Below are 27,946 nucleotides of genomic sequence, written 5' to 3'. Positions count from 1 at the left end.
CTCATTTAACTCTAATTCCCCCAAAACCCACGTTATTTTTTATCGTTTCACACATAGCAAAAGGTCGAAGGATACAGGAACAAATCCTATTGGTTAGTTCACCAGTGGTGTCAATATTCTTGAATGAAGCACAGGAATTTTGAATAACTGCAGAAAGATCATTGTTTGAAAATTAGACACACGAGTAAAATAATAATTCAAAAGAAAGTACCAGCAGAATATAATAAGTGAAGCAAGTATCCTACCAAACCTGCTCATAAATCAGAGAGTATTAATGCATCTTTCAAAAATATGTTTAGTTTTAGCTGGGAACGAGAGAGTTGTCTGGATAGAAAGGCGTAATTCAGCGAGAGCACTTAGATATTCTTCATTGTGACAATCAAACTCCAGGGCCTTTTCAAAGCATTCAATAGCTTTACAATTCTTCCCATCCAGCTGGTGCAGTAACCCAAGAACACCAAGGGCTTTGCTGTCTCTTGAATTTATACAAAGTCGCCTGTCTGCTATCTTCTCCAAGTTTTCGTGACACCTTCTCCATTCTATTGAGTCATATTTGACTTTCACTCCTTCCAGAAAATGGGTGACGGCATTTGATTCAGATCTTTTCTGGTGCAGTTCAAATAATCCGACCGCTAAACATATTTGCTGCTTATTTTCTTGGCGAATATTTTCTAATTTCAGTAGATTGCTGTAGATCGCCTCTGTTTCGAAAAATTCTTTATTTAATGAACAGATTTTTGCAAAATCCAGTTGTGCCTTAATAGATGTTAATGGGCGGGGCTCAAATGCCTTTTCAAAATGGTACTTGCATTTATTGATTAAGTCAGCTTTCTGTTGAAAAGCAGGATTGCGAGGGTCTTTGCTGCCTGGATATTTGATCAGTCGATATAGTTTTTTTTTGTAACACTGACCTATTTGGTGGTGTAAAAAGGTAGAGTTTGGGGTAATTTCGAATGCTTTCTTCAACAGCTCCACAGCTTTTTCCACATCTCCTTTTGCTCTGTAAAATTTTGCTGCATAACGAGTTACATATGGAAGATCAGGGGACTTCTGCAATGCTTGTTCAACTAATTTCAGTGCTTCCTCCTTTTGATTGAACTCTTGTAGTTTTAGAGCCAACAGCACCATGGCTACAGAGTCATCTGGATCAAGTTCCAGCACACGTCGCAACTGCTTCACTGATTGGCTGCGGTCACCACTCTCTGGGGTACGAGAAAACCCTTCCAGACGGAACAGAGCAGTCGCATAGCCAACGTTCCATTCAGTGTCATCAGGATCTTCCTCCAGAGCCTTCTCAAAACATTCCTTTGCCTCTTCATAGTATTGAGCAGCAGAAGTCAACAGTGACCAACCCTTCTCCCCGTATACTTCAGGTATCAGTGCTGTATACCAAGAGCCATCAGTAAATTGTTTACAGATCATCTCCAGCTTGTCGAGGTAGGACTGGGCCTCTGTCAGTTGGCCCATGTGATAATATACCCAGGCATAGTTTCCATAGGTGATGATGCTTCTTCTTTCAAATTCATGTTCATGGTTCTCCCTCAGAATCTTTTCAGCTTCCTTTAAGTTTTGAATTGCCTCTTCACAGTTGCCTTGCAGACAGTTTACAAAAGCGAGGTGGTTGTAAGACCTGGCCTGATATTTCACACCAGCCTGTATTGAATCTTGCAATCTAGACTTCATGTTGTCCAAGTCAATGTTTTCCTTCTGTGGGCCCCATGTGAAGTGACATTGAAGCCAATCGAGCTTCACTTTCAACAAATCCTTCTGTGTGTTGCTGCAAGAGAACAAAATTCATCAAAACCCGTCTCAGACTGGCTGTGTCACCCCCTCCCCTCTCTCCGGTTTCTTTAACTAAAGCCTTCTCCCGACTCCTGGACCCACTGACCATGAAATCTCTGGTCACACAAAGGTGACCTCTGCAAAAACCACTGCAAAAGGAAAAGGTATGACTGCAAATCTCAGCTGTACTTACACTGGTCTCCTTCATGCTGGCTGATGTACCAGCTCATGGACATTTAATCTTCTCACGCAATGTACAGCATCACCTCAAACACCTCCACTCCCAATGATATGAACAGGAACATTGGTTGAAGTACTCAGTCTGCCTGTTGGTTCACCCATTACATCTCCTTCTCATTCATGCATTCCATTCTGAAATGGGAGTTCCTCACTAAAATGGTCAGAGCTAATTCTAAAACACTCTCCCTCTCACATTGGCAGTCCAGGTAACTCTCCACTAAACAGATCATCAACCTGGTCCTCCACAGGGACCCTGCTGTCTGTGAGCAGGTCATTCTCCACCCCAACATGCGGAAGGAGAACCTAGAAGTCTTTAAAATTATGAAAGGTTATGATAGAGTCGACACAGAGAGAGTGTTTCCACTCTGAGGAGGAGCAAAACTAGAGGCCATCAGTGTAAGACAGACACCAAGAAATCAAATAGGGAATTCAAAAGAAGCTTCTTTACCCAGAGAGCGGTGAGAATGTGGAACTCACTACCATATGGAGTGGTTGAAGCAAATAGTATAGATGCATTTCAGGGGAGACTAGATAAGCATATGAGGGAGAAGGGATTAGAGGGTTATGCAGATAGAATTAGCTGAGGAAAGACAGGAGGAGGCTCGAGTGGAGCATAAACCAGCATGGACTGGCTGGGCTGAATGGCCGGTTTCTGTGCTGTGTATCCTATGTAACCCTCTCTAATCCCATCCTTAAAGCAGAAAAGAAGGCCCAACACAAAGATATCAGCATTCTGAAAGACCATGTTTCATGAACTGACTCTTACCCTGCTGAAAATCTTCCACCATGCCATCCTCCAGGTGTGATGTTAAACCAAGGCAGCCTCTGCCTATTCCAGTGGATCAAGTGGACCTCATAGATTCTATGGCATTATCCGTGAATTCTGTGTTCCTCTAACTCGGGCTCGTGTCCTTCTCCCACTTCACCCACTGATGGTGGCCGAGCCATCAGCCCAGACAGGCCCGATACTCTGGAATTCCCTCGCTGAACCTCTCCACCTCACTCTCCTCCTTTACAATCTCCTATCTCTTTGACTAAGCTTTTGTCATCCCTCTAACCATCCCCTTCTTTGCCTCAGTGTCCATTGTTGTCTGATTACGTTGCTGTGAAGCACCTTGGGATGTTTTCCTAGGTTAAAGGTGCTATATAAATGCCAGTTGTTGTTGTTGTGCAAACTGAGTTGTCACATTTCCTGACAAAACAACAGTGACTGCACTGCAACATAATTCACTGAATGTGAAGCACTTTGGGACATTTCTGAGAGGTGTGATAAGGTGTTACATCAACACAAATTCTTTCTTCCTTGCTGTTAAACTCACGTCGATACATTTCATCCCCCAGCCATCCCAGCTTCTCCTTGCACTCTACTCCGCCTGCCTCTTGTTCCTGTTGGCTCTCGTCTCCCTCCCCCCACAATCCAAGCTGTCATTCTTACCCCTGCCCCAGTTCATGGTGGCTTTCCTCCCTTTGCTGCTCCGTTCAAACTGCTGCACCTGTCCTTTCCCCCAGTTCATGTCAGCACTCTTCTCCCCCGCCCCCATTCTCAATGTAAGTCAGCACTTTTCCTTCTCCTACACACTTTAGGCTGGCACTCTCCTCCTGCATTTCATGCTGTGTCCATTCCCCCATCCCAGTCCATGCTGTACTCTCCCTTTGCTTTATAGTTCAGGTTGCTTTAGTTTGGATATATGAAAGTGCTGGAAATCACTATTTTACATTAGTAGATCCCTTCTAGATTCCCATGGAACACAAAGTGAAACTTTCTTTCTTCAAACTCTGGATATGACCTGAGGGCACTTACAGAATACGCCTTTCCACGACAGTATAATATTCAAGTTTAACTTTGTACTTTCAACAGAGCCCAGTCCAAAATAATGTAAATTGTTGTTTGAGTTATAATCCTATGAACAGGTCTGCCTTTTGCCTCATGTTTACTGACTATCACCAGTCTTGGTGCAGCAGTGTTCCCTTATCTCTGTGTCTCACTGTGAGCCACTAATCCCAGCTCTCTGCATTTCAACTGCTTTGTAATGTAAACTACTTTATTTCTGAAAACTAGTTCCTTGTTCAATAGTCTACACGTAAATTTAAATAAAGGAGGAATTCCAATGACCGTTACCTCATCGTGCTGATCGATGGACAATGCGTTGTTAAAATTTCTTTTTCAGCTTCAACAATCGTTCCAATGGTGAATTGATCGAGAAGAGTGTTTAGTGTGTTGTTTTCCAGCTTATTTATACTATCCAGTTATTGTACGCAATTAATCATTTCCTGAATGTGAATCGAAGCTAAACCTATAAAATGAGACAAAGAACCAAAGGGCGAGAATTTCATTATCGCCCAGGAATGGGCGGTGTCATTAGAAAGGTTGGAGATTGAGCAATATGCACCAATGTTTTACACTGCATGCAAAATACGTGCTCACTGCTCAAAGAAATGATTGGAGTCCTCGGGGAAGAAATTTCCCAGTGCCCTGATTGGGGGTGCTAACCGGCTGGGGGCGGGACTTCCTGCGCCCGGCACAGAAGTCCCGCCCCGGCCGCGGAATTGCGGTTACCGCCCCTCACAGGAAGTGGAGCGCAATCTCGCCGAGTTCCACTTCCTGATGGGGCAGGTACCAGGGCGATACCTTTTTTCTATTTGTTCCTGGGATGTGGGCATTGCTGACAAGGCCAGTATTTGTTGCCCATCTTAGGACACGATTGGCAGCACTGGCGCACTTTGCTGGGCCTCTGATGGCCTCCACTGGGTCACCAGGGCGGCCTGGTGCCAAGGCTGCAGCCTGGCACACAAGACAGAATGCCAAGCTGCACAATGGCAGCTTGGGCCATGCCAGGGAAGTAAAGAACGAGCCGATCGGTGAGTCGGTGAAACAGGTAATATGGCTGCACAGGGCGCTCCCGACCTCCCCTGTAACTTTCACCTTGTGAGCGGAGTTCGGCCTGGTTCGCGATCCACGAGGCTGGCACTGACACCGCTCATGGAATACTTACGGGGCACTGGCCAATGTAAATGGCCGCGGGGTCATTGTGTGGCACTAAGGGGTCATCGGCGGTTGTGCCCCGGCCCGGGGTGCTATTGGTGGGGCACGGGGCTATCGTGGCAGCGCCTCGGCTAACTCCAGCACAATTTTGCAAGAGGCGCCCAACCCCCTCTTGTTGAGAGCACTTATGGCCCTCCTCCTTCCTCTGGCCACATGTTCCAATCTTTCTCCCTGCCTCCGCTCCCTCTGCCGTAGATCCTGGAGGGGGAGGTCGACTACCAGCACAGCCCCAATTAATGTTGTCAATTGTAGTGGTATGATTTTTTAAAGAATAAATGCAGCACTTTTTAGTTGCTACAACACTCCTGATATTCAATAACCTTGAAATCACGGATTGAGACTGTTGCATTATATGAAACTGAGAAGAAAGCACTGAAGCTCCACGAACCTACGGCTGCAACTCACTGCTGATGATCCCTTAAATAAACATCACTGGAGTAGACTTCCTGGTGCTCCATGCCAGCTCTACCGTTGGCTGTTTCTTCTGGCACTAAGGTAAGTGGCGACAATCAGTTTTGCAGATCGGGCGGTCAGTGAGCATTGCACACTCACTGACATCACGATCCACCTGGTGTTGAGGCTCCCAGCAATAACTGTTAGCACCGACGCTGCGGTGGAGGGGATTTGATGTGTGGAGCGGGGTTCCCCTCGCCCCACATTCATGTTGTCACATCCCATTAACACCAATTACTGAACTAATGGGAGGTGCTAAGGTGCTGAATTTTACCCCATAATGTGATATGGCAGAATCAACACAGTTTTATGAAAGAGAAATTGTGTTGGACAAATCTATTAGAATTTTTTGAGGGTGCAATTAGCAGAGTAGATAAGGGGAAACCACTGGATGTAGTATATTTGTATTTTATAAAGGCATTCAATAAAGTGCCACACAAGATGTTACATGAGATAAGGGCTCATGGGAATAGGACAATATATTAGCTTGGATTCTACTAACGGAGAGAAAACAGAAAGTAGGAATAAACGCGTCATTTTCGGCTTGGCAACTTGTAAATAGAGGGTTGCTGCAAGGACTTCAGCTATTTACATTCTATATCAATTACTTAGATGAGGGGACTAGGTGTGGTATATCCAAGTTTGCTGACAATACAAAGCTAGGTGGGAAAGTAAGCTGTAAGATCAATTCAAAGAAACTGTGAAGGTTTATAGACAGGTTTAGTGAATGGGCAAGAAGGTGGCAGATGGAGTATAATGTGGGGAAATGTGAAATTGTCCACTCTGGTAGGAAGAATAGAAATAGTAAGGAAGGACATTAGTTTGGAGGATATGGAATCTGTATGGGTGGAGCTGCAGAATACCAAAGGGCAGAAAACATGAGTGGGAGTTGTGTACAGACTACCAAACAGTAGTAGTGAGGTTGGACACAGCATCAAACAAGAAATTAGGGATTCATGCAATAAAGGTACAGCAGTTATCATGGGCGACTTTAATCTACATATAAATTGGTTTAACCAAACTGGTTGCAGTACGATGGAGGAGGATTTCCTGGAGTGTATTAGGGATGGATTTCTAGACCAATATGTCGAGGAACCAACTAGAGGGCTGGCCATCCAAGATTGGCTGATGTGTACCAAGAAAGGACTAATTAGCAATCTTGTTGTGCGAGGCCTCTTGGGGAAGAGTGACCATAATATGATAGAATTCTTTATTAAGATGCAGAGTGACACAGTTAATTCAGAGACTAGGGTCCTGAACTTAAGGAAAGGTAACTTCGATGGTATAAGACGTGAATTGTCTAGAATAGACTGGCGAAAGATACTTAAAGGGTTGACGGTGGATAGGCAATGGCAAACATTTAAATATCACATGGATGAACTTCAACAATTGTACATCACAGGAGTAAAAATAAAACAGGGAAGGTGGCTCAACAAGGGAAATTAGGGATAGTGTTAAATCCAAGGAAGAGGCATATCAATTGGCCAGAAAAAGCAGCAAACCTGAGGACTGGGAGAAATTTAGAATTCAGCAGAGGAGGACAAAGTGTTTAATCAGGGTGGGGAAAATAGAGTATGAGAGGAGGCTTGCTGGAAACATAAAACATGACTGCAAAAGCTTCTATAGATATGTGAGGAGGAAAAAGATTAGTGAAGACAAACGTAGGTCGCTTGCGGTCAGAATCAGGTGAATTTATAATGGGGAACAAAGAAATGGCAGACCAATTGAACAAATACTTTGGTTCTGTCTTCACTAAGGAAGACACAAAAAACATTCTGGAAATACTAGGCTGACCGAGGGTCTAGCGAGAAGGAGGAACTGAAGGAAATCCTTATTATTCAGGAAATTGTGTTTGGGAAATTGATGAGATTGAAGGCCGATAAATCCCCAGGGCCTGATAGTTTTCAACCCAGAGTACTTAAGGAAGTGGCCCTAGAAATAGTGGATACATTGGTGATCATTTTCAAATAGTCTATCGACTCTGGATTAGTTCCTATGGACTGGAGGGTAGCTAATGTAACACCACTTTTTAAAAAAGGAGGGAGAGAGAAAATGGAGAATTATAGACCAGTTAGCCTGACATCAGTAGTGGGGAAAATGTTGGAATCAAAGATGAAATAGCAGTGCATTTGGAAAGCAGTGACAGGATCTGTCCAAGGTTCACCAGACTGGTGCCCGGAATGGCAGGACTGACATATGAGGAGACACTGCATCGACTGGGCCTGTATTCCCTGGAGTTTAGAAGAATGAGAGGGGATCTCAGAGAAACATATAAAATTCTGCAGGGACTGGACAGGTTAGATGGAAGAAGAATGTTCCCGATGTTGGGGAAGTCCAGAACCAGGGGTCACAGTCTAAGGTTAAGGTGTAAGCCATTTAGGACTGAGATGAGGAGAAACTTCTTCACTCAGAGAGTTGTGAACCTGTGGAATTCCCTACCGCAGAGAGTTGTTGATGCCAGTTCATTGGGTATATTCAAGAGGGAGTTAGATATGGCCCTTACGGCTAAAGGGATCAAGGGGTATGGAGAGAAAGCAGGAAAGGGGTACTGAGATGAATGATCAGCCATGATCTTATTGAATGGTGGTGCAGGCTCGAAGGGCCGAATGGCCTACTCCTGCACCTATTTTCTATGTTTCTAAAAGTAGAATAGTTTTTAAAAGTTGAGAAACCAGTAAATGTTGGTGTGCAGAGGGACTTGGGAGTCCTTGTACACAAATCAGAGAATGTTATTATGCAGGCAGTTAGGAAAGCAAATGATCTGTTCATCTTTATGGCAGGTGATTGGAGCATAAGTAAGTCTTCCTGCAATTATGTAGGGCTTTGGTGAGACCACACCTGGAGTACTGTGCACAGTATTGGTCTCCTCACCGATGGAAGGATATAAAAGCAAAATACTGCGGATGCTGGAAATCTGATATAAAAATAGAAACCACTGCCAGCCAGGGAATGGTGGCATCGCACAGCAACACCAGAGAGAGAAAGATCCGCCATTAACCGGGGCAGAAACACCCCAAAGATTAGCAGCACAATTTTACTTACCGCTGCTGAATGAGCCGGCGTTTGTATAAACTTAGTGACTGGGGACAGAAGAGAGGGAGAGTGCCCGTACTGGGCCATCGCTGTACAAAAGGGCGTTCTGCTACTTCCCCAGCTTGTACTGCCACCCCTCCCCTGTTGGTTGGTGATGTATCAGATGGGAGGCTGGGAACTCGGCCTGTTTCCCACTCCCTGTCCCACTCATCCCACCAACACATTACATGATGGAGGGTGGACAAATTGCTGGGTCGGAGATGTGGGGCTGGACTTTCTGGAGGTTCTCTGAGGAGTGAGAATCTGACAGTATGATTCCGCACCCCATTTTCATCCTCCTTCCATTCTTAGGTGGTCTCGCAGAAGTAAATCCAGATCCTTGTTTCTCACTCAGTGGTGGATGTGTGAGTTGATTGGTATTTCAGCATGCACAAGACTGACTTCTATTCTTTAATTAGTGTAATATAAAGGATAGGATCTTTTATAGAAAGAAAGAGTTGCATTTCTATAGCACCTTTCACGACCCTCAGTACGTCCCAAAGCCCTTTCTGCTAATAATATACTTTTAAAGTGTAGTCACTATTGTAATATAGGAAATGTGGCAGCCAATTTGCACACAGTAAGGTCCGACAAACTGCAATGTGTTAATGACCAGATCGTCTGTTTTAGTGGTGTTGGTTAAGAGATAAATATTGGTCAATACACCAGGGAGAACTTACCTGCATTTCTTAAATATAGTGCCATGGGATCTTTTACGTCCAACTCAGGAGGCAGATGTGGTCTCTGTTTCACATCCCATTTGAAAGTCAGCGCCTCTAACAGTGTAGCACTCCCTCAGCACTGCACTGAAGTGTCAGCCTGTATTATGTGCTCATATCTCTAGAATGGGACTGACTCAGAGGTGAGAGTGCTATCACTGAACCACAGCTGACACAGGTAGGAAGAGGGATGAGGTCCAGCAGGCAGAGTTTAAGGAGCCAGGAGAGAGATTAAAAAGCAGGACCTCAAAGGCAGTAATCTCCGGATTACTCCCAGTGCCACGAGCTAGTGAGTACAGAAATAGGAGGATAGAGCAGATGAATACGTGGCTGGAGAGATGGTGCAGGCAGGAGGGCTTTAGTTTCCTGAGGCATTGTGACAGCTTCTGGGGGAGGTGGGACCTGTACAAGCCGGACGGGTTGCACATGAACAGAGCCGGGACCAATATCCTCGTGGGAGGGGTTGCTAGTGCTGTTGGGGAGGGTTTAAACTAGCTTGGCAGGGGGATGGGAATCTGAAAATAGATTCAGTAGGGAGGGGAGAAAAGCTGGAATTAGAAAGCAAAAATAAAGAAAGTGAGTTTGAAGGAGAGAGGAAATAAGCAGGAAAAAAGGGTAATAAAGCAAACGTAAATGCACTATGTCCAAATGCACATAGCATTTGTAACAAAATAGATGGGTTGACGGCAAAAATTGAGAAAAATGGGTATGATCTGATCGCCATTACAGAGACGTGGTTGCTATTAAGTATGGAAGAACTCCACAAGATAGAGTACTTTGAGCTAAAACTGATGTGACCTTAGTCTCTTTAATACAACCCCAGAGTGCCTAAGCAGTATGGCAGACAACCTTTTATACTCCCTTGCACGAGGTGTGCAGGTGACCCTTGGGCCTCCAACAGTTGCGCCCTATGGTGGCAAGTCTTACACAGTTACAATGTTTACATACGTAACAGTTGCAAGGTGACCAGGACTGGGAATTAAACTTTCAGGTGTATTTGACAATCTGGAAGGACAGACAAAAAGGAAAAGGGGGTGGGGTAGCTCTATTGATAAAGAATGGAATCACTGCAATAGTGAGAAACGCGATTGGCTCAAATGATAAGGGTTTTGAAACAGTTTGGGTGGAGATAAGGAATAATAAGGAGAAAAAGTTACTGCTGGGTGTAGTCTATAGGCCCCCTAACAGTAGCAACTCTGTTGGTCGGAGTATAAACCAGGAAATAGTGGGGGCTTGTAAAAAGGGAACAGCAATAATCATGGGTGATTTTAACCTCCATATTGATTGGACAAATCAAATTGGTCAGGGTAGCCATGAGGAAGAGTTCATAGAGTGCATAAGGGACGGGTTCCTTGAGCCGTATGTAACAGAACCAACCAGGGGGCAGGCTATCTTAGATCTGGTCCTGTGTAATGAGACAGGATTAGTAAACAATCTCCTGGTAAAGGATCCCCTTGGAATGAGTGATCATAGCATGGTTGAATTTCAAATTCCGATGGAGGGTGAGAAAGTTGGATCTCTAACCAGAGAACCAGTTGATGTGGTGTATTTGGACTTTCAGAGGGCTTTTGACAAGGTGCCACACAAGAGCTTAATGTGCAAAGTTAAAGCACATGGGATTGGGGGTATTGTGCTGACATGGATTGAGAACTGGTTGGCAGACAGGAAGCAAAGAGTAGGAGTAAGTGGGTACTTTTCAGAATGGCAGGCAGTGACTAGTGGGGTTCCGCAAGGTTCTGTGCTGGGGCCCCAGCAGTTTACATTGTACGTTAATGATTTAGATGAGGGGATTAAATGTAGTATCTCCAAATTTGCGAATGACACTAAGTTGGGTGGCAGTGTGAGCTGCGAGGAGGATGCTATGAGGCTGCAGAGCGACTTGGACAGGTTAGGTGAGTGGGCAAATGCATGGCAGATGAAGTATAATGTGGATAAATGTGAGGTTATCCACTTTGGTGGTAAAAACAGAGAGACAGACTATTATCTGAATGGTGACAGATTAGGAAAAGGGGAGGTGCAACGAGACCTGGGTGTCATGGTACATCAGTCATTGAAGGTTGGCATGCAGGTACAGCAGGCGGTTAAGAAAACAAATGGCATGTTGGCCTTCATTGCGAGGGGATTTGAGTACAGGGGCAGGGAGATGTTACTACAGTTGTACAGGGCCTTGGTGAGGCCACACCTGGAGTATTGTGTACAGTTTTGGTCTCCTAACTTGAGGAAGGACATTCTTGCTATTGAGGGAGTGCAGCGAAGGTTCACCAGACTGATTCCCGGGATGGCGGGACTGACATATCAAGAAAGACTGGGCTTGTATTCACTGGAGTTGAGAAGAATGAGAGGGGACCTCATAGAAACATTTAAAATTCTGACGGGTTCAGACAGGTTAGATGCAAGAAGAATGTTCCCAATGTTGGGGAAGTCCAGAACCAGGGGTCACAGTCTAAGGATAAGGGGTAAGCCATTTAGGACCGAGATGAGGAGAAACTTCTTCACCCAGAGAGTGGTGAACCTGTGGAATTCTCTCCCACAGAAAGTTGTTGCGGCCAATTCACTAAATATATTCAAAAAGGAGTTAGATGTAGTCCTTACTACTAGGGGGATCAAGGGGTATGGCGAGAAAGCAGGAATGGGGTACTGAAGTTGCATGTTCAGCCATGAACTCATTGAATGGCGGTGCAGGCTCGAAGGGCCGAATGGCCGACTCCTGCACCTATTTTCTATGTTTCTATGTAATAAGCTTAAATAAAGGAGACTATGAAGGTATAAGGGCAGAGCTGGCTAAAGTGGACTGGGAAAACAGATTGAAGTGTCGGAAGGTTGATGAACAGTGGTGTACATTAAGGGAGATATTTCACAACACTCAAGAAAAATATATTCCAGTGAGGAGGAAAGGCCGTAAGAGAAAAGATAACCATCCGTGGTTAACTAAAGAAATAAAGGACGCCATCCAATTAAAAACAAGGCTATACAATGTGGCCAAAACAAGTGGGAGGACAGAACATAAAAACATAAGAATTAGGAACAGGAGTAGGCCATCTAGCCCCTCGAGCCTGCTCCGCCATTCAATAAGATCATGGCTGATGTGGTCGTGGACTCGGCTCCACTTACCCGCCCTCTCCCCGTAACCCTTAATTCCTTTATTGGTTAAAAATCTATCTATCTGTGATTTGAAAACATTCAATGAGCCAGTCTCAACTGCTTCCTTGGGCAGAGAATTCCACAGATTCACAACCCTCTGGGAGAAGAAATTCCTTCTCAACTCGGTTTTAAATTGGCTCCTCCATATCTTGAGGCTGTGCCCCCTAGTTCTAGTCTCCCCCACCAATGGAAACAACCTCTCTGCCTCTATCTTGTCTATCCCTTTCATGATTTTAAATGTTTCTATAAGATCACCCCTCATCCTTCTGAACTCCAAGGAGTAAAGACCCATACTACTCAATCTATCATCATAATGTAACCCCCTCATTTCTCGAATCAGCCTAGTGAATCGTCTCTGTACCCCTTCCAAAGCTAGTATATCCTTCCTTATGTAAGGTGACCAAAACTGCACGCAGTACTCCAGGTGCGGCCTTACCAATACCTTATACAGTTGCAGCAACACCTCCCTGCTTTTGTACTCCATCCCTTTCGCAATGAACGCCAACATTCCATTTGCCTTCCTGATTACCTGCTGCACCTGCAAACTAACCTTTTGGGATTCATGCACAAGGACCCCCAGGTCCCTCTGCACCACAGCATGTTGTAATTTCTCCCCATTCAAATAATATTCCCTTTTACTGTTTTTTTTCCCAAGGTGGATGACCTCACACTTCATTCCATCTGCCAAACCTTAGCCCATTCGCTTAACCTATCCAAATCTCCTTGCAGTCTCTCTGAGTCCTCTACACAACCCGCTTTCCCACTAATCTTAGTGTCATCTGCAAATTTTGTTGCATTATACTCTGTCCCCTCTTCTAGGTCATCTATGTATATTGTAAACAGTTGTGGTCCCAGTACTGATCCCTGTGGCACACCACTAACCACTGATTGCCAACCGGAAAAGGACCCGTTTATCCGACTCTCTGCTTTCTGTTCGCCAGCCAATTCTCTATCCATGCTAATACATTTCCTCTGACTCCGCGTACCTTTATCTTCTGCAGTAACCTTTTGTGTGGCACCTTATCGAATGCCTTTTGGAAATCTAAATACACCACATCCATCGGTACACCTCTATCCACCATGCTCGTTATATCCTCAAAGAATTCCAGTAAATTAGTTAAACATGATTTCCCTTTCATGAATCCATGCTGCGTCTGCTTGATTGCACTAGTCCTATCCAGATGTCCCGCTATTTCTTCCTTAATGATAGTTTCAAGCATTTTGGGAACCTTTTAAAAGCCAGCAAAGAATGACTAAAAAAACAATTAAGAAAGGGAAGGTAAACTATGAAAGTAAACTAGCACGAAATATAAAAACAGCCAGCAAGAGTTTCTATAGGTATATAAAAAGGAAAAGGTGGCTAAAGTAAATGTTGTTCCTTTGGAGGATGAGACAGGGTAATTAGTAATGGGGAACATGGAGATGGCAGAAACTCTGAACAAATATTTTATATGTCTTTACGGTAGAGGACATTAATAAAATTCCAACAGTGGATAGTCAAGGGGCTCTCGGGGGGGAGGAACTTAACACAATCACAATCACTAAGGCGGTGGTGCTCAGTAAGATAATGGGACTAAAGGCGGATAAATCCCCTGGATGTGATGGCTTGCATCCGAGGGTCTGAAGAGAAGAAGCGGCAGGGATAGTGGATGCAATGGTTGTAATTTACCAAAATTCCCTGGATTCTGGGGCGGTCCCAGCAGATTGGAAAACTGCAAATGTAACACCCCTATTTAAAAAAGGAGGCAGACAAAAAGCAGGAAACTATAAACCAGTTAGCCTAAAATCTATGGTTGGGAAGATGTTGGATTCCATTATTAAAGAAGCAGTAGCTGGACATTTGGAAAAGCAAAATTCGGTCAGGCAGAGACAGCATGGATTTATGAAGGGGAAGTCATGTTTGACAAATTTGCTGAAATTCTTTGAGGATGTAACGAACAGGGTGGATAAGGGGGAACCATTGGATGCGGTGTATTTGGATTTCCAGAAGGCATTTGACAAGGTGCCACATAAACGTTACTGCACAAGATAAAAGTTCATGAGCTTGGGGGTAATATATTAGCATGGATAGAGGATTTGCTAACGAACAGAAAACAAAGAGTAGGTATAAATGGTTCATTCTTGGTTTGGCAATCAGTAACCAGTGGGGTGCTGCAGGGATCAGTGCTGGGACCCCAACTATTTACAATCTATATTAACGACTTGGAGGAAGGGACTGAGTGTAATGTATCCAAGTTTGCCAACGACAAAAAGATGGGAGGAAAAGCAATGTGTGAGGAAGACAGAAAAAATATGCAAAAGGACATAGACAGGCTAAGTGAGTGGGAAAAGATTTGGCAGATGGAGTATAATGTTGGAAAATGTGAGGTCATGCACTTTGGCAGAAAAAAATCAAAGAGCAAGTTATTATTTAAATGGAGAAGGATTGCAGTACAGCGGGACCTGGGTGTATTTGTGCATGAAACATAAAAGGTTAGTATGCACGTACAGCAAGTGATCAGGAAGGCCAATGGAATCTTGGCCTTTATTGCAAAGGGGATGGAGTATAAAAGCAGGGAAGTCGTGCTACAGTTGTGCAGGGTATTGGTGAGACCACACCTGGAATACTGCGTGCAGTTTTGGTTTCCATATTTACGAAAGGATATACTTGCTTTGGAGGCAGTTCATAGAAGGTTCACAAGGTTGATTCCAGTGATGAGGGGTTTGACTTATGAGGAAGGTTGAGTCGTTTGGGCCTCTACTCATTGGAATTCAGAAGAATGAGAGGTGATCTTATCGAAACGTATAAGATTATGAGGGGGCTTGACAAAGTGGATACAGAGAGGATGTTTCCATTGATAGGGGAGATTAGAACTAGAAGGCATGATCTTAGAATAAGGGGCTGCCCAATTAAAACTGAGATGAGGAGAAATTTCTTCTCTCAGAGGGTTGTGGATCAGTAGAATTTGCTGCCTCAGAGACCTGTGGAAGCTGGGACATTGAATAAATTTAAGACAGAAATAGACAGTTTCTTCAACGATAAGGAAATAAGCGGTTATGTAGAGTGGGCAGGGAAGTGGAGCTGAGTCCATGATCAGATCAGTCATGATCGTATTAAATGGTGGAGCAGGCTCGAGGGGCCGTATGGCCTTCTCCTGCTCCTATTTCTTATGTTCTTATGTTCTTACAACATCTTTACTATATATGTTAATTGCAGATGAAAATCTCTCTTACCTCATGACAGAACAGTGGCAAATGGAATTTAATCAGGAGAAGTGTGAGGTAATGCATTTGGGAAGGGCTAACAAGGAAAGGGAATACACATTAAATGAGAAGTGTAGAGGAACAAAGGGACCTGGGAGTGCATGTCCACAGATCCCTAAAGAATCAAAGCCTTCTTGATAAAATGCAACATCCCCACTGACACCTGGGAGTCCCTGGCCAAAGACCGCCCTAAGTGGAGGAAGAGCATCCAGGAGGGCGCAGAGCACCTTGAGTCCCATCTCTGAGAGCATGCAGAAATCAAGCGCAGGCAGAGGAAGGAGCATGTGGCAAAACAGACTCCCCACCCACCCTTTCCTCCAACATCTGTCTGTCCCACCTGTGACACAGACTGTAATTCCTGTATTGAACTGTTTAGTCACCTAAGAACTCACTTTTAGAGTGAAAGCAAGTCTTCCTCGATTTCGAAGAACTGCCTATGATGAAGATGAAGGTAGCAGGCCAGATAGATCACGTGGTTTCGAAGGCATACGGAATGCTTGCCTTTATTAGCCGAGGCATAGAATGCAAGAGCAGAGAGGTTAGTTTGAACTGTATAAAACACTGGTTAGGCCACAGCTGGAGTACTGCGTGCAGTTCCGTTCACTGCATTACAGGAAGGACGTGATTGCACTGGAGAGGGTACAGAGGAGATTTACGAGGATGTTGCTGGGAGTGGAGAATCTTAGCTATGAGGACAGATTGGATAGGCTGGGTTTGTTTTCCTTGGAACAGAAGAGGCTGAGAGGAGACCTCATTGAGGTGTATAAAATTATGAGGGTTCAACAACCAGGGGGGCATAAATTTAAAGTAAATGGTAGAAGGTTTAGAGGGGATTTGAGGGGAAATTTCTTCATGCAGAGGATTGTGGGGGTCTGGAACTCACTGCCTGAAAGGGTGGTAGAGGCAGAAACCCTCACCACATTTAAACAGTACTTGGATGTGCACTTCAAGTGCTGTAACCTGCAGGGTTACGGACCTAGAACGGGAAAGTGGGATTAGGCCAGCGCGGACACGATGGGCTGAAATGGCCTCCTTCCGTGCTGTAAATTTCTATGATTCTATGATTCTATGACGATCAGAATGAATAGGCCGGTTTCTTGTTTGCATTTATTTCTGTTGTCTGATCAGCTGCAAAATCAGAACTAAGTGCGTTCAGCTTTTCCAAGATACGTATATACCATCCACACCCTTTTGAGTCAGATGATTTTGCAGAATTATACTTGAGACAGGAAATTGAAATCAACAGGTACATTAGCATCTGCAGAAAATATGTTAATCAATGTCACCAAAACAAAAGAATGCCTCTGGATTATTTGTTTTTTCTTGCATTGTTTGGAACTTGCTGTGCGTATATTGGTTGCTCTGTTGATGTTATATTTTGCTGCATAGCAACAATGGCTGGATTTCATAAAATAATTCAACGTCTCTTACAAAAACAAAACATGCTGCTGGAAATCTGAAATTAAAATCAGAAAATGCTGGAACTACTCAGCAGATCAGGCAGATTCTGTGGAGAGAAACAGAGTTATTGTTACAGGTTGACGACCTTTCGCCGATATCCTTGCATCTTAAGTGCTTTGGAATAACAATGATAGGGAGGCGATGAGGCAGTTTCTATAAACTGTTCCTCAGGTTTACAGAAGTAATATATAGTTCCACCTTGTGAACTACTGCTCCACCTAAAGGACTACTGTGGTAATGCAGCCACTGCTATAAATACAATAAAGGCATCACGTGACAGGTCACTTGACAAGTTCCTGTGTTAAGAGCCATCTTGTAAGGGTTCATTTGTGATGTCATCGAGAATATATCAAATTTGGCGATGAAGGATGGGATAATTGGATTCCCTAGCTGAAATTTTTGTTGGTGGATGATTCAGCCAACCGACAGAGATACTTTGAGGGCTTCTGTGTTTTGATTAACAGTTAAAAATCCAAAGAAAATTTCAAGCACACTTGGTTGAACTGAAGAGTTCAGATGGCTGGGCCTATGGCAATAATAGGGCGCATGGTGAGTTTCAACATGACCGAGAGACTTTCAGAGCACATGTGGAGTGGCTAGAAATGTTTTTCTCAGCAAATAGTATCATCGAAGTCCACGATGATGAAAGTAATAATCAGGTGGTTTTAGAAAGAAAATGGGCTAATTTCCTGACAGAAGCAGGCCCCGAGGTGTATGAAATCCTGAAAAATGTGCTTGTTCCTGTCAAGCCAAAGGACATGCCACTAATGAGAATAAGAACAGCACTACAGTCCTGAGCCCCTGGAAATTGCTGAAAGGTAGCGTTTGGAATACGGAATCAATTACCCGACTAGCGTATCAGTGCATACATTATAGCCTTAAAGAAGCTACCTATTCACTGTCATTTCAGAAACTTTCAGGACCGAGTATTGCGTGACCGCTTTATTTGTGGAATAAAAAATGAAGCAATTAGAAAAAAGTTATTGACAACTCCTATCTTGACTTTTCATTCAGCTTGTCAGACAGCTATGTCAATGGATATGGCCCACAAATACTCCCGAGAATTTCGAGCCATTTCCAGTCATCAGACAACCGAGGTGAATCACCCACAGGTTAAAAGAAAAAGGCAGTTGAACCCCAAGGCCTCAGCAACTGGCCATGGTAACAGAGCATTGTAGTCATGCTATCGGTGCCTGTGACAACACATTGCTCAAAGTTGTCCATATGTGAAGGCAGAGTGTTTCTTCTGCAGGAAAACTGGGCATCTTGTGAAAGCATGCCGACTGAAGAGTAAACCAACTTTCAAGGCTATAAGTAGAAATCCTCAGAGACTACATAACAAGGAAGAAAAGCAACAGGACGAAGAAATACAATTGATCAGGAGCACAAGGGTATCTAACAGTGATTCGAAAAGTATCACCATCCCAGTCGATGTTGCAGGAACCAGAATACCCATGGAAATCGACATTGGCGCATCCGTGAGCGTAGTACCGGAATCGCTATTTCTCGACAAATTGAGTGATTTCCCATTTGAGAAATTCAAGTTCGAGCTTCGAGGCTACTCAGGAGAGCAAATTCCTTTGAACATAAGAACATAAGAAATAGGAGTGGGTGTAGGCCATATGGTCCCTCGAGCCTGCTCCGCCATTTAATCCGATCATGGCTGATCCGATCATGGACTCAGGCCCACTTCCCTGTCCGCTCCCCATAACCCCTTATTCCTTCATCGGTTAAGAAATAGTCTATCTCTGTCTTAAATTTATTCAATGACCCAGCTTCCACAGTTCTCTGAGGCAGCGAATTCCACAGATTTACAACACTCTGAGAGAAGAAATTCCTCCTCATCTGAGTTTTAAATAGGCGGCTCCTTATTCTAAGATTATACCCCCTAGTTCTAGTCTCCCCTATCAGTGGAAACATCCTCTCTGCATCCACCTTAGCAAGCCCCCTAATAATCTTATACGTTTCGATAAGATTATCTCTCATTCTTCTGAATTCCAACAAGTAAAGGCCCAATCTACTCAACCTTTCCTCATAAGTCAACCCCCTCATCTCCGGAATCAACCGAGTAAACCTTCTCTGATCTGCTTCCAAAGTATGTCTTGAATAAAGAGTCTGACCAGATACTGTAAGCTCAAAGTAAGGTGTGACCGTAGGCCTTTATTACAGGTCTCCAGAGTGCCTCTCCGGCCTGTGAGACCTCCTTAATTACAGGTGCTCCCAAGCGATTGTGGGATCCCCTGGGACTCCAGGGGATGAGCCCTCTGGTGGTTAAACAAGGTAGTTACAGGTTTACATGTATAACAATACTCCCCCGCCAAAGTCAATAGTGTAACTATTTACAATGTGAGTCGATCTGGGGCCTTCCTTTCCTTGGTTGATCGTTTCGGTGCAAATGCTGGTTTTGGTGAGTCGTTTCTTGGACCATCGCTTGGCTGCTGTGCAGCTGGCCTTGCTGGGCTGCTGGGTGTGCTGAGTCCTGCTGGGCTGCTGCAGGTGATGGGTTCTGCTTCGTGGTCAACCGCTGGGTCGGTTGCCACTTGTGTGTGTGTTGGAGGGTCGAAAAAGGTAGAGTCTATTGTGGGTTGTTCTGGATAGTCCATAAATCTGAGTTTGGTTTGGTCCAAGTACTTTCTGCAGGTGAGTCCATTTGAAAGTTTGACCAGAAACACCCTACTCCCCTCTTTGGCCACGACAGTGCCGGGAAGCCACTTGGGACCTTGTCCATAGTTCAACACAAGTACAGGATCATTAATCTTGATTTCGCGTGACACATTTGCATGATCATGATATGTATACTGTTGAAGCCGCCTGCTCTCTACCTGTTTGTGTGGATCAGGGTGGACTAGCGAGAGCCTTGTCTTAAGTGCCCTCTTCATGAGCAGTTCAGTGGGGGGATCCCCAGTGAGCGAGTGGTGTCTTGTGCGGTAACTAAGCAGGACTCGGGATAGGCGAGTCTGCAGTGAGCCTTCACTTACCCTCTTCAAGCTCTGCTTGATTGTTTGCACTGCTCGCTCTGCCTCACCATTGGACGCTGGTTTAAACGGATAAGATATGACATGTTTGATCCCATTGCGGGTCATGAACACTTTGAACTCGGCACTGGTGAAGCACGACCCATTGTCACTCACAAGGACATCAGGCAGGCCGTGCGTGGCAAACATGGCCCACAGGCTTTCAATGATGGCAGCGGATGTGCTTGCCGACATTATCTCACATTCAATCCATTTGAGTATGCATCTACAACCACAAGGAACATTTTTCCCAAGAATGGGCCTGCAGAGTTGACATGGACCCTGGACCACGGTTTGGAGGGCTAGGACCATAAACTTAGTGGCACCTCCCTGAGTGCATTGCTTAACTGTGAACATGTGTTACATTTGTGCACGCAGGACACTAAGTCTGCATCTCTACCGGGCCACCACATGTGGCATCTGGCTATCGCTTTCATCATTACAATACCTGGGTGGGTACTGTGGAGGTCACTAATTAAAGTGTCCCTGCCCGTTTTGTCACCGCGACCCGATTACACCATAGGAGGCAGTCTGCCTGTAAGGACATTTCATCTCTGCGCCGCTGGTACGGCTTTATTTCTTCCTGCATCTCTAACGGGACACGAGACCAGCTCCCGTGGAGCACACAGTTTTTTACTAAGGACGCTAAGGGGTGCTGGGTCATCCAGGTTCTAATCTGTCGGGCGGTAATAGGCATTGCTCACTCTCGAATGCTTCCATTACCATAACTAAATCTGCGGGCTGTGTCATCTCTGCCCCCGTGGTGGGAAATGGCAGCCTACTGAGAGCATCGGCACAGTTTTCTGTGCCTGGCCTGTGGCGGATGGCGTAGTTGTATGTGGACAATGTGAGCGCCCATCTCTGGATGCGGGCCGATGCATTCGTATTTAACCCCTTACTTTCAGAATAGAGGGATATCAGTGGCTTACGGTCGGTTTCCAATTCAAATTTGAGTCCAAACAGGTATTGATGCATTTTCTTTACCCCATAAACACACGCTAACGCTTCTTTTACAATCATGCTGTAGGCCCTCTCAGCCTTAGACAGACTTCTGGATGCATAAACAACCGGTTGCAATTTCCCAGATTCATCAGCTTGTTGCAATATACACCCGACACCGTATGACGACGCACCACATGCTAGTAACAAACGCTTAATTGGATCATACAACACAAGCAATTTGTTTGAGCATAACAGTTTCCTATCTTTCTCAAAAGCATTTTCTTGGTATTTACCCCATACCCATTCATCTCCTTTACATAGTAAAGAGTGCAGTGGTTCTAAAAGTGTGCTAAGACCTGGTAAGAAGTTACCAAAGTAGTTCAGGAGTCCTAGAAACGACCGCAGCTCCGTCACGTTCTATGGTCTCAGTGCATTCTTGATTGCCTCCGTCTTCGAATCGGTGGGCCTGATGCCGTCCGTCGCGATTCTTCTCCCCAGGAACTCCACTTCAGGCGCCAGGAAAAGGCACCGAGAATTTTAACCTGAGCCCCACACAATTAAGCCGACTAAGAACCTCCTCCAGGTTCTGCAGGTGTTCGACAGTGTCCCGACCTGTAACCAAGATGTGGTCCTGGAAGGCCACGGTGCGCGGGACCGACTTCAGCAAGCATTCCATGTTCCTTTAGAATATCACCGCAGCTGATCAATCCCAAATGGGCATCTGTTATAAATGAAGAGACCTTTGTGCGTGTTGATGCAGGTGAGGCCCTTCGATGGTTCCTCCAGCTCCTGCGTCATGTAGGCCGAGGTCAAGTCCAGCTTCGCAAATGTTTTTCCTCCCGCCAGCATCACAAATAGGTCGTCTGCCTTTGGTAGCGGGTATTGATCCTGCAGGGAGAAACGATTGATAGTTACTTTGTAATCACCACAGATTCTGACGTTGCCGTCTCCCTTGAGAACTGGAACAATCGGACTGGCCCACTCATTGAATTTGATCGGCGAAATGATGCCCTCTCGGTGCAGCCTGTCCAGCTCAATCTCCACCCTCTCTCTCACCGTGTACGGTGCCCCTCTCGCCTTGTGGTGGGTGGGTCGCACCCCCGGAATCAGGTGGATCTGCACTTTTGCTCCTTGGAACTTCCTGATGCCCGGTTCGAACAGTGAGGGGAACTTGTTTAGGACCTGGGCACATGAAGTGTCGTCAGCGGACGAGAGCGCTCGGACGCTGTCCCAGTTCCAGCATATCTTTCCCAGCCAGCTCCTGCCGAACAGCGTGGGGCCATCGCCCAGTACCACCCAGAGTGGTAAATTGTGCATCGCCCCATCATTGGAGACCTTTACGGTATCACTGCCGATTACGGGAATCAGTTCCTTTGTGTACATTCTCAGTTTAGTACAAATGGGAGTCAGGACTGGCCTTGAGGCCTTGCTGCACCACAATTTATCGAAAGTCTTTTTGCTCATTATGGGCTGGCTCGCGCCCGTGTCCAGCTCCATTGACAGCGGGAGTCCGTTTAATTCAACCTTCAGCATTATTGGGGGACACTTTGTGGTAAATGTGTGCACCCCATATACCTCTGCCTCCTCAGTCAGAGGCTCTGGTTCGTCATGATCCACCGTGGATCTGTCCTCCTCTGCATCATGGTGCTTTGCAGGATTAGCAGGGTTTGTAGCTCGCCTGCACATACATTGGAGGTGTCCCACTGTTCCACAGCCCTTGCAAACGTATCCTTTGAAGCAACATGAACGGAAATAATGATCACCTCCGCAGCGCCAACAAGGTGTTAATGGCCTTGCATTCACCACCCTTGATGGTGGACTCTGAGATATCTGCGGACATGCAGCTGCAGGCATGTGAGGCCTGACCTGTACATTATGATTCGAAAACAACGTTACTTTGTTCACAGTATTTGCAGCAGCATTCACGTGCTGAGAGATTTGTTTGGTATTATCACTGGTGGCGATGAACGCCTGGGCTATCGCTATGGCTTTACTCAAGGTTGGGTCTCTACAGTCAAAATTTTGCGAAGTATTACTTGGCCTTGCCAAGTACAAAGAAGTCCCTGAGCATGTGTTCCAAGTGTCCTTCAAATTCGCAATGTCCTGCAAGGTGTCTTAGCTCGGCGACGTAGCTCGCCACTTCCTGGCCTTCAAACCTCTTATACGTGTAGAACCGGTACCTCGCCATCAGAACGCTTTCCTTTGGGTTTAGATGCTCCCGGACCAGTGTGCACAAATCATCGTACGACTTCTCTGTGGGTTTTGCTGGAGCGAGCAGATTTTTCATGAGGCCATACGGTGGTGCCCCGCAAACGGTGAGGAGGATCGCCCTTCGTTTGGCAGCATTCGCTTCTCCTTCCAGCTGGTTGGCCACGAAGTATTGGTTGAGTCGCTCCACGAAGGTTTCCCAATCATCTCCCTCCGAAAATATCTCCAGGATGTCCACGGTTCTCTGCATTGTTGCGGTGGGGTTCGTTGTCTGTATCTCGCCGCCAGTTGTTATGTCTTGAATCAAGAATTTAACCAGATACTGTAAGCTGAAAGTAACAGGTCTCCCGAGTGCTTCTCCAGCCTGTGAGGCCTCCTGATGTACAAGGGCTCCCAAGGGATTGTGGGATCCCTTGGGACTCCAGGGCATGAGCCCTCTGGTGGTTAAACAAAGTATTTACAGATTTACATATATAATAAAAACTGGACGCAGTATTCCATGTGTGGCCTCACCAATACCCCGTATAACTGTAGCAAGACTTCCTTGCTTTTATTCTTCATCCCCTTTGCAATAAAGGCCAAGATTCCATTGGCCTTCCTGATCACTTGCTGTACCTGCACACTAACCTTTTGTGTTTCATGTACCAGTACCCCCAGGTTGCACTGTACTGCAGCACTTTGCAATTTTTCTCCATTTAAATAATAACTGTCTCTTTGATTCTTTCTGCCAAAGTTTATAACCATACACTTTCCAACATTATACTCCATCTGCCAAATATTTGCCCACTCACTTAGCCTGTCTATGTCCTTTTGCAGATTTTTTCTGTCTTCCTCACACATTGCTTTTCCTCCCATCTTTGTATCATCAGCAAACTTGGCTACGTTACACTCGGTCCCTTCTTCCAAGTCATTAATATTGATTGTAAATAGTTGGGATCCCAGCACTGATTCCTGTGGCACCCCACTAGTTACTGATTGTCAACCCAAGAATGAAGCATTTATCCCGACTCTCTGCTTTCTGTTAGTTAGCCAATCCTCTATCCATGCTAATATATTACCCCTAACCCCGTGAGCTTTTATCTTGTGCAGTAACCTTTTATTGGGCACCTTGTCAAATGCCTTCTGGAAATCCAAATACACCACATCCATTGGTTCCCCTTTATCCACCCTGCTCGTTAAATCCTCAAAGAATTCCAGCAAATTTGTCAAACATGACTTCCCCTTCATAAATCCATGCTGACTCTGCCTGATCGAATTATGCTTTTCCAAATTTCCTGCTACTGCTTCTTTAATAATGGACTCCAACATTTTCCCAACCACAGATGTTAGGCTAACTGGTCTATAGTTACCTGCTTTTTTTCTGCCTCCTTTTTTAAATAGGGGCGTTACATTTGCAGTGTTCCAATCTGCTGGGACCGCCCCAGAATCCAGGGAATTATCCACGTAGCTCTCAGTCTCGTGGATGCACCGCAGTGTCCCCAGCTGGTCTCCTCCCGACTGTTGGTGCTCCAAGCTGTCGCTGCCCTTTGTAGTCCCACCATGCCCGCTCCGCTCTCGCGATGCTGGTCTCCTCCCGACTGTCGCTGCTCCAAGCTGTCGCTGCCCTTTGTAGTCCCACCATGCCCGCTCCGCTCTCGCGATGCTGGTCTCCTCCCGACTGTTGCTGCTCCAAGCTGTCGCTGCCCTTTGTAGTCCCTGCTGACCGCCTTCTGACTTTGATGAGGGCCGTTTCAGTTCAGTGGCAGGGGTGGAAAACTGATTGCAGGGATTCAAACATGGAGTTTTGGGAAAAATCGGCATGGGAGGCGATAACACATTCAAAGACTTTGGAGAGGAAAGGAATTTGGAGATGGGTCTGTGATGCACAAGGACAGAGGAGTTGGAGATGAATTGTTGAGAAGGGTGGTGACAGCAGATTTGAAGGGGAGGGGGACAGTGCCTGAGGAGATTTAACAATATGTGCTAATATAGGGGCCAGGAAGGGAAGTAGGGTGGTCATCAATTTGGTGAAAATAGGGTTTGAGTGACAAGGAGGTGGGTCCGATGGACAAGGTGAGCTTGGAGTGGCCATGAGGGGAGATTGGAGAGAAACTAGAGAAAGATACAAGTTCAGAGCTAGGGCAGAGGGAAACTATCGGTGGAGTTTGTCCTGGTGGGCTTGGTCAAAGGACGGAAGTGGTAGACACAGCTGAATGGATGGTCTCAGTGTTCATGACCAAGATGTCCGTGACCTCCTCGCACTTGTTATTGGAGATGAGGGTGGAAGAGGCAGGTGGAGAGGGATTGAAGATTGCTGTTTGTCGTGGAGAATAGAAGCCAGGGGTTTTCATTGTGTTTCAGGATGATCGTGGAACAGTGATCAGTTTTGACAGAGGAGAGCGGGGCCCGATAACGCTTCATGTGGTCCAGTAAGATCTGGCGATGAATAGCAAAACCATTTATCCGCTATAAACGATCATGTCTGTGTCTCTTGGAGTTGAGGGAGCAGCGATGAGGTCTGTACCAGGGAGAACAACCAGGGTGAAAGAGAGTAATGGATTAAATGGGGACAAGGGCATCAAAGCTGGAGGTGAGGGTGTGATTGAGCAGGTCAGTAACTGCAGAAATGCTGTGGTGAATGAAGGGTTAAAGGCTAGACAGTTAAGGTTTTGAAAGTGAAGTTGTAAGTGACTCGGGGCTAGATTCTCCATTATATTTGCAGGCATACCGCCCACTTAACGTCCATTTTAACGCTAAAATGTGGTGTAACGCCCATATATCGTCCAGTTAGCCACAAAATGGAAAGTAACGCCCATTTCTAGGTCACTTATCGGCGAGCGTTACTTTCGGCATGTACGTAACGCTGATAAAAATTAATACTGCCCATCCACTTTTTTTGAGCGGAAAGATCAGAATGGGCGAAACCAATGGCCATAATATCACCCAGCGTGACTTTCAGCACCTCGTACGCATATCGCCCACAATCTCGCTCGCCGAAAAAAACGCCGTGAAAAAGTTGAACTGACCTGAAGTACTCTCAGCGGTGTGGACGTCATTTCGTAAATCGCACGTCACTTCATTTAAAAGGCTGCTCTGCTTCAACTTCAGGGGAGTTCGGATGTACTCTGGAGTTCTTTTAAGGTGATGTGAACATCTGAACAGACATCTTATCATACTGTGGATGATTGGATTTTACTTTAGGTGTCTTAGTGGGGACATTTATTGCTTGTGAACAATCGGCATTATACTTATAGTTATTGGAATGGGGCCAGCCATTTCTCAGCCTGCCTTGATGACAACGCAGATGCTGCAGAGTAGAAATGGCACAGGGTGTAATCGACAGCATTATGTGCCCAATCTAAGACGTGCCAGACTGATGAGGAGGACCAGACCAGACACCCGCCGCACTTACAGGTAGAAGCGGTCTTAGCTCGACTTGTCCGAGAACACCTGCCTTCGGAGACTGCGCTTCCACAAGGACGTTATTAGTGAGATATGCCAGCTCATCAGAGCAGATCTGCAGCCTGCCAGCACCTTCAGGACCGCACTGTCCATCGAGGGCAACGTCACTGCGGCACTTTCGTTCTACGCATCCGGTTCCTTTCAGGCTCAATTCGTGGTCGTGTGTTGCATGCTGCACAACTTGGCTTTCAGGAGGGGGCAAGAATTGCCAGAAGGGATTGACGGTCCACCTCAGGAGAGAGAGGAAGAGGAGGACGAGGAGGTGGATGCTGACCTCGGGCCACACAATCAGGCTGGCTATGCAACCATGTCCACGCTCCCCTCTAGACTGCTGGAAAGGGCCCGTGGTGGCTACACAGCTGCTAGACTCTTACGTCAGCATCTCATAATTGAGCGCTTTGCCTGTAAGAACGTTGCTGTTATTGACAAAGCTGACACACTGCTGTGTGTGTAGCTCAGACATCAATGGTGCGCATCACCTTGGTGCCAGTTAAAGTTTAAGTTGATTCAAGTTAAATTTAGTTATACCCATTCATGTTAAGGAATCACCAGTGTGTAATGGTGCAGCTATCTGAGATAATGCGCAACAAGGTTATGTTAAATAAAAAATATTTAATCTGACCATTTGTCTGAAATCATAAGTACAACTGCCACAAACACCCCACCCCCACCCCACCCCACAACACATTTTATAACATTGATATCAATCAAATGGTCAACATTTCCAGCAACACAGAACACAAATGCAAACCAACAAGGTGGCCCCCTCCCCCCATACCCCAGACTTTACAACAAATTTGATACACCAAGATGGAGATATTACAAGACATCACCTGCGGAAATGCACCTCACTTTCCTTCCCACCCCCCCTTCCTCTCCCCACCTCTACCCCTTCCCCTCCTGACTCCACGCCGCCTCTCCTCAGGAGCTGCGTCATTGTGGGGGATGAAGGCAGAGCCGGTGGTTGCACGGATACGAGAGGAGGGTCCCGAGGTGGGAACCTTCTCTGAGCCAGAAGCAAGATGTTCCTCCTGGCTTGCATGTGTCGTCGGCATTGGGGGTCCTGCACCTAGGGGTGCAGTGCTGCACTCCGGGACCACTGGGAGGCCTCTGCCACCAGTGTTCCTGGCTATCGCCTCCAGGGCCTCTGCCATCCACAGAACGTACTCCACCATGGTGCCGGACAT

At 45.8% G+C, this 27,946-nt stretch overlaps 1 protein-coding gene and 1 long non-coding RNA gene across 2 annotated transcripts in view; one reads left to right on the top strand and one right to left on the bottom strand.

Moving 5' to 3' along the window:
• Nucleotides 1-27,946, top strand: part of LOC139259579 (uncharacterized) — a 69,510-nt gene that overhangs the window by 22,733 nt on the left and 18,831 nt on the right. The window lies entirely within an intron of this gene.
• On the bottom strand, nt 262-27,946 carry LOC139260430 (interferon-induced protein with tetratricopeptide repeats 5-like). Its single transcript, XM_070876992.1, has 3 exons — nt 27,665-27,946; nt 24,937-25,073; nt 262-1,777 (listed from the first exon to the last, which is right to left on the bottom strand). The coding sequence occupies exons 1-3, from the start codon at nt 27,944-27,946 to the stop codon at nt 262-264; spliced, it is 1,935 nt and encodes a 644-aa protein (XP_070733093.1).

Source organism: Pristiophorus japonicus, chromosome 3 (genome assembly GCF_044704955.1).
Source record: "Pristiophorus japonicus isolate sPriJap1 chromosome 3, sPriJap1.hap1, whole genome shotgun sequence".
Lineage (NCBI taxonomy): Eukaryota > Metazoa > Chordata > Chondrichthyes > Pristiophoridae > Pristiophorus > Pristiophorus japonicus.
The sequence above is the reverse complement of the archived record's forward strand: the minus strand, read 5'-3'. Positions and strand labels throughout refer to the sequence as shown.